Raw genomic sequence first — 20373 nt, forward strand, 5'->3', positions numbered from 1 at the left:
ACAATCCTCTAATGTGCCTTCAACCAACCAATACCTTTACATTTACATGTACTTAGTATATCTATGTAATTATGTGTTTACTGGTGAGGAGAACTGGATTCTATTAACAAAACTGTACACCTATTTCTTTATATTCAAGTAATGAGTTTATTTATGTATTTAACTGTTTATGAAAATAATACTGTTTAATAGGCAATGGTATAGTCCAAAAAGTCAAATAATATAGAAAGATTTATTTTTTTTTAATAATAAATTTATTTTTTATTGGTGTTCAATTTGCCAACACACAGAATAACACCCAGTGCTCATCCCGTCAAGTGCCCCCCTCAGTGCCCGTCACCCATTCACCCCTACCCCCCGCCCTCCTCCCCTTCCACCACCCCTAGTTCGTTTCCCAGAGTCAGGAGTCTTTATGTTCTGTCTCCCTTTCTGATATTTCCACACATTTCTTCTCCCTTCCCTTATATTCCCTTTCACTATTATCTATATTCCCCGAATGAATGAGGACATACACTGTTTGTCCTTCTCCGACTGACTTACTTCACTCAGCATAATACCCTCCAGTTCCATGCACGTTGAAGCAAATGGTGGGTATTTGTCATTAATATAGAAAGATTTAACAAGACAAAGCAACTTCTTCCCTACACCGTCCTACTATGGGCCCTCCTCCTTCTATGCTTTGACTTTTAGTTCTGTAAGTTTTCTTGTTATTTTCCATCAACTTTATTTTCTTAAATATGTTGTTCTTTCCTGATGCATTAATTTTAAATATAATATTTTGCCTTCCCACAATGGCAGAGGAGGAATTACCTTCCTTGGACCCAGTCACATATGGGTCTATTCTCCCCATATTTCCAATACAGGCAAGTTCCAATTTTGGTGAGGTTGGTTTTCAAAGTCCATGTTGTTGTGTCTGATGTAAGTATCACCCTTTGATGGCATCTATCGCTTGTATGTTTTCTGTAAGAGCTTCTCTTCAAAAGTCCTCTGTCAATATGCCCTATTCAAGACCAGGTTTTCTCAACTTCTAAGGTATTGACATTCTGAGTCATATAATTCTTTGTGGGGGGGGCATGGGGGGTTAGGGAGAAGGGAGGGTGGGGTCCTTAAGATATTTAGCATCATCCCTAGCTTCTATCCACTACACACTAGTTGTGCTTGTCATCTTTATAACTAAGAATGTCTCCAAATATTACCAAGTATCCCCTGGGGGGCAAAATCATGCCCAGTTGAGAACCACTGGTCTGGACTTGCTCCTCACTAGGATTTCACTGTAGCTATTATCCCAAAATTACCTTGCCTGTTCTGGGGGAGGGGGGTGACCTGTTTCCTGGATCTCATATTCTTTTGGATATACTTCTTTTTTTTTTTGGATGAAGCACATTGTAGCAGGCAGCCTCTACCATGGCACCATGGATCCCTATCTTCCAGTAGTCATAACTTTATGTCACCTCCTTCAACATCACATTGTACTAGATGTCACTGCTGAGTTTAGGTTCTAAAAATACCCCAATTTCTGTCATAGGTACTCTGTTTTTTGTGTATTTCTTTCTCCCTCTCTCTGTTTCTCTCTCTCTCTCTCTCTCTCTCTCTCTCTTCTTCCCACCATTCTCCACCATTTTTTTCTTGGGGAGGCTGACTGACATGCTGTGAAGCCCTGTGAAAAAGTCGAAGAATTAATTACTGAAAGCTCCTGTCAATAGCCACATGATGGAGCTGGAAAGCAGATTATCCAGTCCCTTCAGACTACCGCAGCCCAGGTCAAGAGGTGTGATCTCACTAGAGACCATGAGCCAGAAACATCCAATTAAGCCAATCCCAGGTTTCCAACCTCTCACAGAACTGTATAAAGGGATACATTTTTGTGCTTTAAAGGTGCTAAATTTGGGGGTGATTTTTTACATGGACTTTGATGACTAATATATGCATATCAAGTAGTATCTTTAAAAAGGTGTTTAGGGAGCCTTAATCACCCAAGCTACCTCCACCCTTTTACGTATGAAATTGCTCATATCTTCACATATGGCTAATAATTGGACTAAGCATGGCATTCCAGTTGGAAAACCATTTATCATTAGGATTGTGAAGATACTTGTCCAAAATCTTCAAATTTCTAGTGATTCTGTTAAGTTGTTTGCTAGTTTGAGTCCTAATCCTGTCTTTAGCAAAGTTAGGGTTCTCCATTTGCCTTTATGTGTGATTCTGTTCACTGCTGGGTAGAGAAGCAGTTTTACATCCAATTTCTTTTATCCTATAAAGTATTTTTTAGTACACTTCTGCTAATGTACTTTCCACACCTATTCCCCTTTTTATAAATACAATTAGATAGTGAACATCATGTTTTGCCCTCTGATTTTCTTTTGTCTTCATATTGCCCACATTTTGGTATTTTTTGTTTGACCTTCAGAGAGATTTCAAATGTGTTATCTATCTTCCAACTTTCTAGATTTTTAACAATCATCTCTACTTCATTTCCAAGAGTTCTTACTTCTTGTTTTCTAGTTTAGTTAAAGAATCACGTTCTTGCTTCATAGATTTATATATTCTCCTACTTCCCTGAAATGCTATATTTTTAGTTTCTTCTACCTTTCACATTATCCCTGTTTTCTCCACTTATCTCTGTTTATTTATCTGCTTTGATCTTTTTCTTTCAGCTTGGAGGTTTTATGGAAATATGTGATGGTCCTGGTCATCTGTTCACATCTGTGACTGAGGCACTATAAATTGGATTGAAGATTTTGTGCAGGGACTGAGTTTTCCAATAGGTGACTACATGGGTAAACTATTCTTTTCAATGGAGGCATTCCTAAAATTCCAGTTATCACATATATTTTTCATGGAGTTGTTCGGTTCTTCTGTGAAAAACTCTCTCATCTCCTACATGAAGAAAGAAACGCATCTCTGTAAGAGCTCTTGGAAGAAGGGAAAGTTAAGGCCAGGTATTCCATACCCCAGTGTATAGAACGCTATGTCATTTCTCCCTTTAGCCCTGTACCTAGATCTTGCCATCAGCTTTGGAAACTCTGGTTCAATTTCTATATGCTACTAAATATGTCTGATCTTCTGGGATGGAGGTGAAAAGGAACTTGTTTGTCTTCCTAGACAAGGAAAAACAGATTTAGGGTCAACAGTTCTCTGTAAGAGTCTCTCATTTTCCCTTCTCTGACTTCATGCCTCATCCTGGACTCCATGGTGTACAGAAAGCCCAGGCTTGATCCTTTCTCATGAAACCATCCCATTAGCATCCCTTCCTAGTGACTTGGACTGAGGCAGCTCTCCTCCTCCATCCGCTGTTCAGTTTTTTAAAATATTTTCATATTTCTTACCCACCATAAGCTCTGTTCTGATTCTTTGTCTTTTGGGGTTCTTACCTTTTTAATTTTTTTTTTAAATTTCTTTATCTCATTGTGGAGGAGTGTATGAAGAGAACAGCAATAAATTTATATATTTATCCCTCATGTTTAAATAAGAACATGTATTTATTACACAAGATTTTTCTGAACCAGAAAAGTTCTGTTGAGCCCTATTAATAATATTAAAATCACTTGTTCTGAGAAAGTAGCACTCCCCCATGTGCTATTTCACTTCAAACTTTCACTCAACAGTGACTGTCAAATTTAGCTGGCTAGTCTCTGTGCAGGGGCTCTAGCTATACACTGCAACTTGCATCACAGAATTTGGCATCAATAAGGAATGCTAGTTTGTCTGTTTTTGTTTTGTTTTGTTTTGTTTCCACTGGAGAGTCCCGTGTGCTTCAGTGTGCACCAAAGTACAATTTACCAAATAGAAGGAGATATCTGGCACCTCTTCCACTGGCAATGCATTTCTAAATATCCCACAGGGTTTTAGTCCTCGTTATAGATTTGCCCCATCCTTTCTGTCTGGCCCACCTTTTAAACAGAGTTCTGGAAGCAAGGCATTGTGAAGGACTACAGGGAGCGAATATGTCCTTCCTGACAACAGCACACACCCTACATAAAAGCTGAAGCAAACACCAGAGAGAAAATAGCAGGTTCCATGAGAGGAGCACACAGAACCATGAGAGGTCAGAGAACAGAGGAGAATAGTTCATAGGCTAAAAAGAGACCAGCAGTGTCTACTTTTCAGCCTCACTGGTTCAATGCTGTGTCTTCTTGGACAAGTCACTTAAACCTTTCTGTGCCTAAATTTCTTCATCTATAAAATTGGAAATGTTGGTACTAACTTCACAGCCAATGTAAGGGAATGAGATGAGCTAACACAAAACTAAAACTGCTAAAACTACATTTTGGTACACATTAAGCACTTCTAAAATATTAGCTGTTATCAACTGTTTTTGAGCTAGAAGGTTCGGGAAGGTTTCTGGTGGGTGGTGTTAGAAATTCAGACTGGACTCGTAAGATTGAAAGTCTGCTTACAGGGTCTCCACGGCAGCTTTATAATAGGGGATTCGATTTCCAGAGCTCTCATTTCTAAACTTTGAGAGAATAAGCTACCTATTAAAGTGGAAACACATCTCCAATAACTTTGAATGAAGAGAAATAATGATAATCCAAGGCCTACTTGCTGCACAAAAGGTAATTAACTGCACAGAGAACTGAATAAACCCCGAGCTTGGACTATCTGCTGACTGTTCCACATCTTGAGATGTAAGTATTTACAGATCCAGTGTTCTAAGAAGAATAAAAACATGTCTTTTCTCTGAGAAAAGCTTTCTTCACACAGACTTCAACTACTTTCTTAATCTTTAAACTCCTAATTAGAGTTCTAGTCCAAAAGCTAACCATTCGGTTCCCTGTTCTCTCCAACCCTGGCTTTAAAAAATATCAAGGTGGCTCAATCACCAGCCAGCGCTTTGCTCTGTTTTATAATATCTCTTCTTTGTATTTATCCCACATCTTTCATCTGAGTTCCTTCAAACCCTTTACAGACAGGATCTTATTAATCCTCAACAACATTGCTGCATGACCCTTGACCATTGCAATTATCCCAAATTTACAGATGAAGAAACCAAGGGGACGCCTTTTCTCTTTTTACAATGAAGCATAAAAGCAGATAATAATTCTCTTAGTTCTCACAGTACAGTTGTAAGCAACCAGCTTTGCTGAAAAAAATAAATAAAAACAGTTGCTCAATTCTTAGAAAATTTCTAAAGAGTTTTTTAAACCGAGAAAGTACAAAGATCCCAAAGGCCCTCAGAAAATAAAATCAAAGAATGCCACCTCCACAGAGCTCCACTACCCAAATAACCCTGCCTCTCAAAGTATGTCACAGGTGACAAAATGGAATCTCAGGAAGGCCAGAATTAAGAATATTAATAATTAATATAATGTATGTTCATGCCCAAATTCACTTGAAAACCTTTTGTGATAGGCTGAGAACTGCCCTATTTCCCCCAATACAGCCCCACCGGCATTCTAGAAAGACCTCTCATGGACTCTGGGGAGTCCTGACACTTGCTAGGCATAATTCAATCCAAGAATACCAGAGGCCAACTCTGTGCTAAGTTTTCTGCTAGATGCTGACCTTACAAAGATGAAAATTGTATATGGAGTCCAACTTTAAGTTTCTCCCTGGAGCCAACTATATACACCCTATTTGTTCTTCTAATGTGAGCACATAGGACAGCATCTAGCACATAGTAGGTGTTGTAGACTGAATGTTTATGCCCCCCCCCCCCGTTCTTATGTTGAAGCCCTAATCCCATTGTGGCCATATTTGGAAATAGAGACTCTAGGGAAATAGTTGTGGCTAATTAAATAAGGGTGGGGCTGTAATCAATAGGATGAATGTCCTTTTCAGAAGAGAAACCAGAGCATGCTCTCTTTCTCTCTCAGGCACATGCATACTAAGAAAAGGCCATGTGAACCCACAGTAAGAAAGGAGTCATCTATAACCTGATGGGAGACCTAACCCAACTGACCCAACTGGCACGTTTATATTAGACGTCCAGTCTTCAGAACTGTGAGAAAGTACTGTGAAACTAGCACTACTAGACTAGTAATTTGTTATGGCAGCGCTGGCAGATAAAAACAGTAGGTAGTTAATAAATGTCTGTAGAGATGATTGTATTTTGTATTTTTTTTGGGGGGGGGTTGTTTTTCTGTTTATTTTTGTTTTGTTTTTGAGAGAGAGAGTATGAGTTGGGAAAGGCAGGGGAGGGATAGAAGAAGAGAGAGAGACTCTAAAGCAGGTTCCACGCCTGTCAGGGACCCTGAAATCCTGACCTGAAATGAAACCAAATGTCAAATGCTCCATCAACTGAGCCACTGAGGTGCCCCTTGTCATTTCTATTACACTTAATTACATACTGGCCTTTGATTATTGCTTTTTACCCAGGGACTTAGAACACTGACTCAGTAACTCTGCTCTTCCTATTTTGGTTTCCTTGATGCTGGTGCTTACTGTCCAGCCAGCTCCACAGCCAGAGGGGCTGGGCTTAAGGTTGGAGTTTCCGAGCATTGAACTATATCCCTTCAGTCATATGTTGCTGGGCCTGGCCCAATAGTGAGGAGAGCTTACTTAGTCCTGTGCACAGAATCTGTTCTTCAGTCATTTTGTCTCTGTCTGTCTTTATTTCAGAAACATCAGGCAAGTTCTCCAAAAGTCTAGTTCAAAAGGGTATTTGAGAAAGCTGTTCTTAAAGCGTTTTTGTTTTCATACTTATATATATCAAAAGCTGCTGCTGGTACCTAATGACAACAGCTAACATGGAGGTTGACAACCCTGTGCCTTCTCTTTCTCCTTCTTCAAGGTAATGCCCTCCTCCCAACTAGATGCTCTGCCTCTAGACAATGGGTGATTTTCATGTTCTCTTTGCCCTCTTTGATTAAATTTTAATCTCAGTCATCCTGAATCTTGACTTTCACATTCATGCTCTGTAGACCCAAGCATTCAGATAATTCATATTATTATTTTTATTATTATCAATGGGAAAATGCAATGTGTTTTGTTCTTTACAGTCTATGAAGCACATCTTCTTGCATTATCTCATTTGATCTTTGTCTTAGTCTGATCGAACTGCTATAACAAAAAACTGCAGACTACGTAGACCAACCAACAGAAATCTATTTTCCCACAACTCTGGATGCCAGCAACATCAAGGTGACAGTCAATTCAGAGCATGAGAGAGAGCATGAGTCAGAGGAAGAGTAGACGAAGAGAGAAGCTTGAGCAGACTGCACTGAGCATGGAGTCCAATATAGGGCTTGACAAAGGACTTAATCTCACAACCCTGAGATCATGACGTGAGCCAAAACCAAGGGTCAGATGCTTAACTGACTGAGCTATCCCGGTGCCCCAACCTAGATCCAGCTTTATCCATCATACCTTCATTTCTGTACTCAGGCACTCCCGTTGGAACAGTGGATTAACTGTCTATTCTGGAGGTGCCTTTTGTGCATGCCCACATTTTTGTCCTTCCTATAAGAGGAGGTGATGAGGAGAGACTACTGATAGCCTCTCAAAGTCATGATGTATCATAAACACATTACTCTGAAATGAAGGAGAGAAGCACAGCAAGACCTGTATCTCCCCACAACAAGAGATTATTGGAAAGCCCAGAAATGGAGAAAATGCATCAATCAAAATAGTCCTGCAGATATCAAAAGACAGTGGAGAATTTTAAGTTCAATAGCAGCAAAAAGTTGCTTGACAGGAGCCCAGCGACTGAGATGGTCATGGCGATGCCTTGAGAGATGTGCTTTTCTCTGCCTGTTTATCAACATTTCTGCTGCTCTGAGGAACTCAAATATACGCTGGTGTCAGACAGGGAGTGATAGGAGGCAGCACTAAACGTTGGAAGTCTTCTGCAAGAAAGCAGCAAAGGCAGAGAGTAATCTAGGGTCAAACTAGCCCTGGTTAGCAGCTGTTGAAGTTTGTACTTTGAAGACACTCCCTCACTGGATTCCTCCTTACCCTTGTCTCCCTTGAGTCATTCTATTCAAAATGTAAAGTGTCTGGGTTCATCATTATTCCCTCCAAGGTGTGTGCAATCACAAATGCAGACAGCGCATCCTTGTGAATGTATATGTTAAAAAAATGATTGATAAAAAGGAAATGCTGAAGCAAAGCCAGACAAACGATTTAGTGCTGGAGGGCAGCTGAAGAGCCACCTTGGGAAGGTGACCTGGGGGTCCTGTTTGAATTTGGTATCCAAATGATTTCACCATAGGTTGATGGCCTTAGACTTAGCATATATTCTAAATTTGATTTTTTGAAAAATTTTTACTATCAAGGAGTCAAGAAGGACATATGAGGAAAGAGTAAAAAGGGGAATTGATAGGAAAAAAATATGTATATTTCACATGCAGTGGAAATGAAATGGAGAAAATGAAGAACAGTCAAAGAAATCTCTCGTCTTATTAAACAAATATCTAATGTCTGCCTGAAAAACGCTGTCTTATCTTTCATGTCTCAACTGAAGCAGTATCTCCCTGAAGCCCCTTTGACCCTCCCTCCCAGAATGATTCGGTCAGTCTTCCTTTCTTTGCCTCAATCTACCTGGAACAGACTCTATCTCACATCTATGACACATTGTTGTCCTTCTTTGTTGTATCTCTGTCCCAAAACTAGACCCTTAAAGGCAGAAGCCTGTCTGAATCCATCTCTTCCCTGCATGAAATAGTGCCTGCCACGTGGTAGATACTCTGAATATTTGTTAAACGACAAATCTGAAGGTGAACTCCCTGGTACCGTGCAGAAGGCGGAGCCATTGCTCAATAAAATGCTGTGAAATTTATGTGTATTCTTGAAAATATTCTTTATTCTTTAGAATACTCTCATTGCCTTCTCTGGACCCTTTCCTCCTCATACGCCACTTCTTCTCCAACTGCCACACCTCCAAGAAGTTGCCTGCTGCCCAAAGCTCCAACCTATGAGAACACAACTATCTTTGCTCTCCTAAGGACTCTCTAACCCCAAATGCCTCCTTTTCATTCTCTAATCTTCCATCCCAGAAATGAAAATCCTTTTCATCTTCTAGGAAAAAGGACCTGTTTTCATTCGAAAAGACAGCTACAATTTAACCTGAATAAGTCTCTAGTTGGAGAAATTTCAAGAAAAATGATAAAGGGCAAAGAAAAATTCCAGGCGTGCCAAACCAAACCCCTGCCAGGGAGAGACTTGGAAGTATGACTTTGAGTCCCACTGCTCTTCTCTCCTCTGGCCTGTATACCCATATTAAATAGATTTGCAAGCCAAGGATTTTGTTCCGTATTTATGCAGTTCATCCACTTGTCTCCACCTCCTGGCTTCTTAACCCACAGTGCTGAAATTGGAGCCATTTTGTATGACATGGCCATGGGCATTTCCTTCCTCCTGGGGAGAACAAAAAGCACTCTTTTTAAGTGTGATCCTCTCATCATAATTTCCATAAGATTCCCAGAGGTGTCTTAAGCCAAAGAAAGGTTAAGAAACCTGCACTAATAGAAAATTCTTAACTTCATCTCAGAGAGGTGTGAATCAATCTTATAAAACCCTTCCAGAGAAAGACCTTCCCTAGTTAACCCTTTACCATGTTTGCTATCTTTTTGTTTTGTTATTTTGTTTTGTTTTCCCAAGCTACAGGTATTCTTAACTTCCATTAGTATTTTCAGGGGTATATTTCTCACTGAAGTCTATCAAAGTGTTATTAAATGTATTCCTAGCTTTTCATGAAGCAGGTTCCCATATTATTTACTGGCAATTAGGTCAGTGACCTAATCCCATGAGCATACCAATACCAATTATGAATTCCTTGTAGAAACATTTCAAAGGCTGCAAATGCAGCTCCAGCAGAAGGAAATATAAATGTAAGACTACATAAGAAGGGAATAGAGAATCACAAAATCTTAGACTTGGAAAGAAACTCAGAGATTATTTTTCTCTCTCATCCACTGCCAGAATTCTTATTATGGTTTCTCCAACAAATTGTCATTTAATTACTTTTTGAAGACCTCTGATGACAAGAAATCCACTCTTGCTCAAGGCATTTGCCCTATTGTTTTAACCCCTGAATCCCTAGGAGATTCATTCTCAAAAATCTAACTTCTGGTTAGATTGCTTGCGAAATCTGGACAATCTGATTCCTTCATGTATGTAGATTGTCCATCAAAAACCATAAGGCAGTGTTTGAGCTCTCTTTTTCCTTATCATATTTAGGCAGCATAGTATCCTGTTTATTTTTCTTGCTCTCCACAGTTCCTGATACTGTGCTGTGAGTTGGTGAGGGAATGAATGAATGAATGAATGAATACATACCTCTACTGCATCTCTATAGGATAAGATGGCAGGAAATGCCCAGGATCCTAAATCATGAGTGCATCTACCACTGCCCAGTGTGACAAGAGTTCCTTAGAGCATTGGGGGAGGAGGTTCTCTGAGGCAGAGTGAGGGGAAGGAGGGCAGAGCACTCCATGACTAGCCACCGCCTGGACCCCTGTCTTCCTTGATGCAGAGTCAGATATGAAGCCTGAACTTTCACACTCGCCCTGGGACCTGAGCTTAAAACAAAAAAGCAAACAAAGATGGCACAAATATATCCTTGCTTCCTGTACTTAGCCAGTGCTTAGAAAATGCAAGTATCTATGGGGTCAAGTAGAACTTTCAGGGAAGTGAGGCTTTAGAGTATAAGAAAATAGGCGATCAGGTCAAATTCAAGACTTCTTCCCAATTAAATAAATTCAAGTTATTTAAAACACACTGTGTTTCAGAAAATAAATAACACCCTTCATTTAGAGCTGTGGTTTAAGAACACAAAATACACGGGACACCTGGATTGCTCAGTGGTTAGCGTTGGCCTTTGGCTCAGGTCCTGATCCCAGGATCGAGGATTGAGTCCTACATGGGCTCCTTGCAGGGAGCCTACTTCTCCCTCTGCCTGTGTCTCTGCCTCTCGCTCTCTTTCTGTGTCTCTCATGAATAAATACATAAAATCTTAAAAAAAGAACACACAAAATATGCTACTAAAGTCAGGGAGGGAGGATTGAATTCTAACTCTTTCACTTAATTGCTGTGAGAATTTAAGCAAGTTATGTAGTGTCTGCATGCCTTAGTTTCTGGAGCTATGAGATTAATACCACCAACCACGTAAGATTGTTGTGAGAATTAAGATATGTCCACATTAATTAGAATAGTGCCCAGATTTATGTTTACAATGGAATATTCCTCAGCCATTAGAAATGACCAATACCCACCATTTACTTCGACGTGGATGGAACCAGAGGGTATTATGATGAGTGAAGTAAGTCAATTGGAGAAGGACAAACATTATATGGTCTCATTCATTTGGGGAATATAAATAATAGTGAAAGGGAATACAGAGGAAGAGAGAAGAAATGGGTAGGAAATATCAGAAAGGGACACAGAACATGAAGACTCCTAACTCTGGGAAACGAACTAGGGGTGGTGGAAGGGGAGGAGGGCGGGGGGTGGGGGTGACTGGGTGCGGGCACTGAGGGGGGCACTTGATGGGATGAGCACTGGGTGTTATTCTGTAAGTTGGCAAATTGAACACGAATAAAAAATAAATTTATTATTAAAAAAGAGAATAGTGCCCAGAATGTGCGTGTGTGTGTGTGTGTGTGTGTAGAGAGAGAGAGAGAGAGCATATGGAGTAGTATGTATATGTAATTGGATATAGTTACTCCTGTTGTGCAACGTCTGTATCAATAGGCACAGCCTGGCAGGTACGAATGTGCCATGGAATCACACCTAAAAGAAGGTTTGGGGAAATCGTGCATCTCAGTGTTCTGTAACTATCTTACTATAGTCCAGCTACGTCACAGCAGAATGGTCTAGCTTAGAGGAAAGACAGAGGAGCTGATTATCAGGAGATCTAGCTTCTGGCCCCAACTGTGTCGTGAATTATTTGGCTGGCCTATGTTAATTAGTTAATCTATGCCTCAGCATCCTCAGCCAGACTTATCCACCTCACAGAGACATTATGGGGGCAAAGTTTAAGATGTGACAAGTTAATATAATGGTTCTAATCATACAAAGGTCTGCTGATAAATAAGAGGTCTAATAGCCCATAATGGTTCTTTTTTGTCCTACAGGCTCTTCAAGATCAGATAGGCTTGGAGTGGTCAGTCAGTACCCCAGGTCCGCTCTCTCTCTTTATTCCTTCCCTTCCCTCTGCTCTTAGAATGAATGAGTCCTGTTATCGGTAGCGAGCCACTGTTATTATTAATGTACTTCAGGCATGATTCAACTCCTGTGCCCACCAGTTTTGATCCTTGCATTAGGTCCACACATCAGTCTTTATTTTCAGTGCCCTAGTCAGAAAGCAAGATGAAGCAAAAAAGAATAATACCCACCCCCACCCCAACCCCGAATAAAAAAAAAGAAGAGCAAGAGAAATAGCTGGAGTCTCCGTGGAGTCTCTTCTATGTCCTAAGGTCTAGAGAAGGCAGAGGGTGTGCTGCAAAATTTAAGCCTCCTTTCTCTGCCCCACCACGGTCCATCCCAGGGCATGGTTCTAAAACCTGGGCTACTCTCATTATATCAGCAAATTACAGAAGGAGGAAGAACATGCTCTTGATCATGGGAACGTGTTATTTGAGACCAGACTATAGGGATGTGCATGTCTTTGCCCTCTTTGTTCTGTTGTTCCATCCCCGAGGATTTTGATCTCACAATGCCCTTGACCATGACTATATCAACAAGCCTCCTCATTGTGAGGTGGAATTACACAGTGAGGGAAGAAAATCTCATTTCTCCTTAAAGCTGTCAGAACTGGTGTCCTTCAACATCCCTTGCATGAAGTGGGTTCCAGGCTCTGTACCCATCTAACCTTTGCACATTCCATTTTGTGCACGTTGTCTTCAAAGTCTGGTTCTCAGCACCATGCCCCACATTGCACCAGGTTATGACTCACATATACCATTTCTTTCCAAGACCTAGGCAATCAACTTCTATTAATACAGCCTGCATTTATGCTAGTTGTTTTAACAGCCCTCAGTAAAGGAGACTGCAGCAAAGATGACACGATATATGTGACGAGTGTCCTTCTGAAATTCAGATATGCTTATGATTGTCTCCTCTACACTTAATGGATTCCAGCACAGAATAAATAATAAAAAATTACTGCTACACAGTTGAGGCAAATTAAAGTCAATGCATTTGAGACTTCAGCAATGAATGGACACTGGCCCTGAATACTAATTGCAAGTCATAAAGGTAAAGTACAATCAAGACTTTGGCTGGAGGTCTGGAATTAAGCTGCCCAGGTGGGACCAAATTTAGGTAGAAATTATGCAGGGTTCTGGAGGGCATGCACTGTCCCTCTAGCCCACTGTGACACTCCATCAGGCTTCATGCTTGTCAGTACTCACCATTCTTGCAGAGCAGGACAGCCAGGTAATCCTGAGAAGAATTGATGTAGAGCAAGAGGCTGGGTGCCTGGGCTGTCACAAAGCTAAATGCAATATTTTCCTTGGATGGAGCCGCATCTGCGTAAATCGCGGAGGATGAGAGGCTTATATTTTTGGTCACTGGGTAGGGTTCCTGAAACATATAAGTAACTGAAGTGCCAGCCTCAAAAACAGCAGAAACCTCTGAAAAATAGAAGAGAGGAATACACACATTGCAACATTTAGTCGATTATTAAGGACAGCAATAACTGTTTATTGTTTGCTATGCATCAAGTACCATGTAAGGGTTTTCACCTGAATTACATAATATGCTTTCCACAATAAGTTTGAGGTGTCAGAAGTCATTACTCTCATTTACAAATGAGAAACATGAGGCTTGCAGAGGTTAAGCACCTTGAACAAGGTTGCATAGCTAAGAAAAGAGAGCTGAGATTTGAATTCTGAAGTTTAGTTCAAGTTTAACATCCATCTGTGGGATAACCACCATGTGCCAGGCTGATTTCTCAAGAAGCAAAGATGAACTGTCCCTGCCTCCAGCATAGTAGAGATCAATTTTACTGAGACTTTCTTAGTTTCAAAACTGAGATTCTAACGGTTCCAGCTTGTGCTTTTCTGGTGTGTTAGGAAGATTGTGAGTGAGTTCTAAGTTACTGAAAATAGGACACTGGGGGAGGCAGCAGTAATTCCCCGGAAACAGAAGACAGAGAATCTGTGGAACTAATAGAAAAGGCATGAGTAGCTAACCCCCAGACTCTTATACGTGTGTGTGTGTGTGTGTGTGTGTGTGTGTGTGTGTGTGTGGATGTCTAAGAATTGGTATTTAATTCCAAAGACAGCAAAGACTTAAGCAAGCAGGCCTTCCTATGGGAGTCAATTCCTGTAGCATAACATGTTGGATGGGGTTTTGTCACCACTGTGCAGAAAGGCAGCATCTACAAACCGATGACATTCAATTAGCAGGAATGTGCAAATCGCCCACCTTCCCTGTATCATGCACTCATTAAAACATCAGATTATTGTTTTAGTCTGGTGAAAGTATGGCTTCGGTTTTGGATCTGAAACCTCGATACCATCCTGGCTGTGTGGTCCCAAGCCAGCTAGCGAACCCCTGTGGAGACTGTTTTGTCACCTGGTGAATGGGAAATATCACACCCACTTCAACAGCATTTCTGGGGGATAAATGAGATAATATGTGTATAGTACTTACAAGAGATAGACACTACAGTTGGAACCTTCAGGCTCTCCACATGAGAAGAGACTTTAACCTGAAACCATCCCAATTTCCTTTACAGTATCCATCCAAACACTGGCATATTCTTTTTTTTTTTTTCTTTTTCAATCCAGGTTGCTCTTAAGTTCTCTTTTACTTTTATCTCTATATGGTAATATAGTACCAGGTCATGGAGGAAAGTTTCCTTCATAGAATAACATACCTTGATTCTGGAGGCAACCTCCTCTCATAAAGATAGCACAGTAAACATGAACCCATATAGGCATGATTCATTTCTCTTTTTCTTGAATGATATGTGGAATTTTTCTAATTCCCCGTGAAATTCCCTGATTGAGTTGGTGACACCTAGAACATAATCAAATCTGGATTTCTCTTACTAATTCTATGGCAAATTTGTTCTGCCTTTGTGAAAATTCTATAACAGCCTGTAAGAGTGCCAAAAAAATAAAATTGCATATTTATGCATATTGCTTAGCAGATTGGGAATCCCAGTTCATTTTGACTAAAGGTTCCGAGGATATGTTCTGCATTTATCATTCGAGTTACGACATCAGTACGCCTGATTACAAAGATATGCAACAGAGACTTGTGACAGTGAGGATTCCAGTTAATCATCAGCTTGATTCAAGCACTTTCCTTGAGTAAATTTCCTCAGGGACATTTGGCCTGTATTTTGAGCTACTATCTCCTTACTTAACTGGATAATGGCTTTTATTTGATGTTGTGAGTGTATTCAAATGTAACTATAATTCAGAGCATTCTGTTATGAATAGCATATTCGATATGGGCACATATATTGCATTTTTTCTTAATACTTAGGACAGGAAATTAAAATGCGAACCACTTTTAAACTAGAAATGTCCTACCAAGTTTCTATCTTCCTTTCTCCCCTAGTCCCAGTTCTAATTATTCTAAATGTTTAATTATTTTGATGTCTAATGTTTAGATACTGTCAATTTCAACATAAAGCTTCCTTCAGCAAAACACCTGGATTCTATTATTCTCTGAGTTTCTTACATTTTATAATCTAAGAGTTTAAGTTCCCTGACCATATTTAAGCTCTCTGAGTGATTTGTCTGAACACACAAAATTACTGGGCTCATTAGAAGAAAACTCTTAAATTGGATGTGATCATCAATGACCATCATGTTACTCCAAGGCCACAGAACCAATATTAGCAATATCTACTGAGCACCAACCTAGTAGAAATAATTATGCTGACTGGCTTCTGACAAGAAAGGATACTTATCAAACAAAACAAAACAGACAAAAAAACAAAACAAAACAAAATACAATGGAAGATAGCCCAGAGTGTGATGTGTGTGACAGAGCCAATGACTCCTGGAGCTGGAGGTCTCTGTGGCCACAGTCGCTTGACCAACACTGACCGGGAGTAAAGTGTGCAATGAACTAAGGGAAACAGCTAGGAAACAGTGTGGCACTGAAAAGAGCATGTATCTGAGCCAGCTGTGAAGTCTGACAGATGGGAACTGGCACCTGACTGTATCCCTTCTCTAACACTCTCACAGGATCCCACTCAATCTCAGCTCATAACCTCAGATACAAGTAGGGATGGATTCATTCTTGCAGTGGGAAGAAGGGCTGAAAACATCACGTAGAAGCATGACACATAGTAGGAACTCAATAGATAATAGCTGGTCTTAATAATAATGATAGAATTTAGAATTAGAATAAGCATAAAGGAAAGAAAAAAAAAAGAATAAGCATAAAGGTAGTGAGGAGGCTAGTGATTACTTAGAAAGCAGTCAAACTATAATTAATTTAGCAAGACATCAAACTAAAAATAAATGAAACAGTTGGCAATTTTGAATGCTGAGTGGATATTTCATAATACTAGACATTACTCATTTTTCTTACAATAATGATCCTGTGGATCTGTGTTTTTAACAAGCTTTTATCTTTTAGCAATACATGTTGTAATATTTATAGATGAAATGATGTGATATTTTAAGTTTGCTTCAAAATAATAAAGGAAGAGAAGACGATGTGAGTGTATAGATGAAATCAAAATGGTCATGAGTTGATCATTTTTGAAGCTCATTCATGGGTGAATGAGGGTTCTGAAACTCTCCCTATTATTACAGAGAATTAAGTTTTTTGGTAATGAAAAGTAAAAAAAAGTGATATGCATTGGCAGGGAGGTAAATATGAAAGAATTTTTCAACAGGTTTTTGGCAACTGGCTAAGTGTACCTAAATATAGATACTATTTTTTCACTGAAATTCCATTACCAAGAAACTAATTAATGTATGCATTTATCACAGCATTATTTATGTGCAAAAGTTGGGGTAATCTAAAATTCCAAAACAATAATAAGAGCTAGCACTTAGTGAGATTTTATTTGCCAGGCATTATCCTGAGTGCTTTGTGAAATGATCATTAAATGTTCATCACAACCCTCTGTGAAGAGTTTTTTAATTTTCTTATTTTATAGGTGATAAAATCAGAGATTGGGAGGTGAGTTACACAAATGGCATCACACAATATAGATTGTAGATGAGCCAGGTTCTGAATTTAGGCAGATCAAGTACAGAATTGTGCCACTATTGTTAAGCCAAACTGTTCTGGGGACTAAGTAAGCAGAGGCGACCCCACGGCATGAAATACATTGAGATCATTAAAACTGATGAATTATATAGAAATGTCTATTAAATGAAGTAAATAAAATTTAAGATATAAAATGTAGATATGAATACAGAATTATTGCCACTAGATTAAATGCAAAGAAAAGAGAAGGAAATCAGATTTTCTTTTTAATGTTTGTCTTTGAGTAATTAGATGTTTTTTCCTAAATTCCTATATATATTTCCAAGTAGAATTCCAAGTACATTGTCTAACTTTTTAATTAGAAAAAAAATGATACCACTAAGACTGTCATACCTAGATTCTTCCTATAATGGTGGCGGTAGAAGGGGGCTAAAGTAAAATATACTTTAATAAATGGTGTCAGACTACCTGGATATCCACAGGCAAAAGAATGAAGCTGAACCCTTACCTCATATCATCTACAAAAATGAACTCCACCTGGATAAAAGACGAAATGTAAAAACTAAAACTATAGAACTCTTAGAAGAAACCATGGACATAAATCTTCAGGACCTTCAGTGAGGCAATAATTTGTTAGCCCTAAAACCAAAAGCACAAGCAACAAAAAGAAAACAATAAGAACTGGATGTTAGGAGAATTGAAAACTTTTTACTTCCCAAGATACTATCAAGAATATTAAAAGGAGAGAAAATATTTGCAAAGTATATATCTAATGTGCAAATCGTATTTAGAATACGCAAATCCCTACAACTAAACAATAAAAAGAAAAATAACCCTCAAAAAATGGGCAAAACTTTGAAAAAAAAACATTTCGTCACAGAAAGTATACAAACAGCCAATAAGAACATGAAAAGATTTCCATTGTTTTTAGTCATTAGGCAAAGACAAGTCAAAACCACAATGAGGTACTATTTTACACATTCACAATAATATGTCTTTTATCAAAAGGAGGATAATAGCAAATGTTAGTGAGGATCTGGATAAAGTGGAATCCTGATACTTTGCTGGTAAGAATGTAAAATGGAGCAGCCACTTTGAAAACACTGTGCCAGTATCCTCAAAAAGTTAAACATATAGTTACCATATGACCGAAGTAATCCTGCTTCTAGGTATACACTCAAGAAAACAGAAAACATAAATCCTCACAAAAACATGTACCTGAATGTTAAGAGCAACATTATTTATATTAACCAAAGAAATGAAAACATCCTGATGTCCATCAACTAAATAAAGAACAGGTCAACAAAATGTGTTGTAGCCACATAATGGAATAAAATACTCTGAAAATAAAAAAAAAAGGGAACAAAAGAAAAATGCTGCAACATGGATGAACCTTGGAAACATTATGCTAAGTGAAAGAAACTAGACATAAAAAAGCCACATAGTGTATGATTCCATTTATATGAAATAACCAGAATAAGTAAATCCTTAGTGACAGAAAATAAATCAGTTGTTTCCAGGGACAGAGAGGAGAGATGAAGGAGGGGGAGCTACTAATGAGTATAAGATTCCTTCTTGGAGTGATGAAAAGTAGTCTGAAATTAGATAATAGTTTGGTTGTGCAACTTTGTGAATATGCTAAAAATCATTGCATTATACAATTTAAAAGGATGGATTTTAATGTACGAAAATTACACCTCAATAAAAGGAAAAAAAAAAACATATTTGAATCCTATGGCCATATTCCTCTACAGAATGAAATTGGAGTTTTAAAGAGAAAAAAGAAACCACAAAGATGCTGGATGTGTCTCCAGCCCTGACATTTATTAGCAAGTTATTAAACTTCTGTGAACTTCAATGTTCTCAATATGTTGATATCTTCCCCATTAGGTTCATTATGAGGAAAGTATGTTGCAGTCAATAATCACTGCTGATTGCATGATTATTATTACTTTGTACTATCATCAGAAACAAAAAATAGGTCATTGGATCATGGTTCTGCCTCAGGTATTGGCAATTCCACCTCATTTATTTCCAGTATTTGCACCCCCTAAAATTTACCTGCCCTGGTAAGTTAACATAGAAGATATCCCAATAGACAGCACCCTTGTTCAGGACTACCTCCTAGCTAATGGCTCTTTTTTCCATTCCAAGCGACATTTCCCCCAGGCAACTCGTATGGCTAGAAGACTTGGTTAAAAGGTTCATCCTACATATCTGCAACTACTGAACATACAGGGAATCATTTCCTTAAGTTTATGAGACAGGGGAGAAAGTTTGGAACTGTGAAAAATGAAGCAAGCTGAAAAGCTAAGCACATATTTGTCTATTTTTGTTATAGATCAAAGTAAAAAGTGGGGAGAGAGCACAGAAGCTGCTTTAACATATGCAGCCAAAAGATATGGTGGTATGGACAGAAGGTAATTGGAGTTGTTTCAGGGAAAAAATAAAACCCGATGAAAAATTAGGCTAAATTTAGAACAATATGATCTATGAGATGGTTGAACAATGTCCCTGGAGAAATGTAGAATCCTACTGTTTTTTTGTTTGTTTGCTTTTGTTTTGCTTCGTTTTCCCAAACAGAACTTGAGTATAGAGCCTGTAAAATAATGCTAGTGTACCTTTGTAAGCAGGCCTGGTAGTGTTTATTCTGTGTTTACTTCTTCTGGCCATATGGGACCAAACTAACGGTGGCATTTAAATTTTTTTAGGGGCAGTTATTCAGATACCTTCAGTATGAAAATCCAGTGGTGCTTTGCTTGTCTTAGCTCACGTTCAACACATACTGTGATGGGGCCACTTTATGTCAAGCTCCATGCAGGTCCCAACATGCTGTTGGCCCTAAAATTTGTACCATTAATTTTCTCCCAAGAAGTACAATGCTTCTCAACAATAACAAGCAAGTAATTCAACATAACTGCAGAGAAGGTCAGTAAATGATGAAGAGCTCAAATTACAGAGTCCTTCAATGAGAAGAACACTGGGTGCTCTTCTTTTGTCTATTGTTTTTAAGTTCCAACAGTAAATTGGACTAAATAAAGCATTGTTTGGTAGAGGTGTTTGGGAAATACATTTTAATGAATTAACAAGAATTATGTATAATTGCCATCATTGTTTGTATGTAAATGGTGTTTCAAAGTAATTAAAACATTTTATTTTAATAGTTTAAATGCTGCTTTCAAAATACTGTTTACATTACTTGCTTAACAAACATTTTCCCCCAAGGATAAAATAAACTTTAAATCCTGCAAAGACGGAAGACCTAATCTTTTGCCCTTGTATTTGAAAAAAATACTGTTTATA

General features: G+C 38.8%; 1 protein-coding gene across 3 annotated transcripts in view; it reads right to left on the minus strand.

Moving 5' to 3' along the window:
- The window catches only part of CNTNAP5 (contactin associated protein family member 5), a 792545-nt gene that overhangs the window by 83298 nt on the left and 688874 nt on the right, over window positions 1-20373 (minus strand). Inside the window, exons 19-20 of one of the 3 annotated variants that reach the window (XM_041739876.1) lie at window positions 13293-13514; window positions 508-2877 (exon numbers count right to left, since the gene is read on the minus strand). In XM_041739876.1, the coding sequence (XP_041595810.1) occupies window positions 2822-2877; window positions 13293-13514 (278 nt within the window). In that variant the 3' untranslated portion in view covers window positions 508-2821. Of the gene's footprint in view, window positions 1-507; window positions 2878-8590; window positions 9298-13292; window positions 13515-20373 lie in introns of those variants that run through there. The other 2 variants (XM_041739875.1, XM_041739874.1) reach the window with 2 other exon arrangements.

The sequence above is a fragment of the Vulpes lagopus genome, chromosome 24 (genome assembly GCF_018345385.1).
Source record: "Vulpes lagopus strain Blue_001 chromosome 24, ASM1834538v1, whole genome shotgun sequence".
NCBI lineage: Eukaryota > Metazoa > Chordata > Mammalia > Carnivora > Canidae > Vulpes > Vulpes lagopus.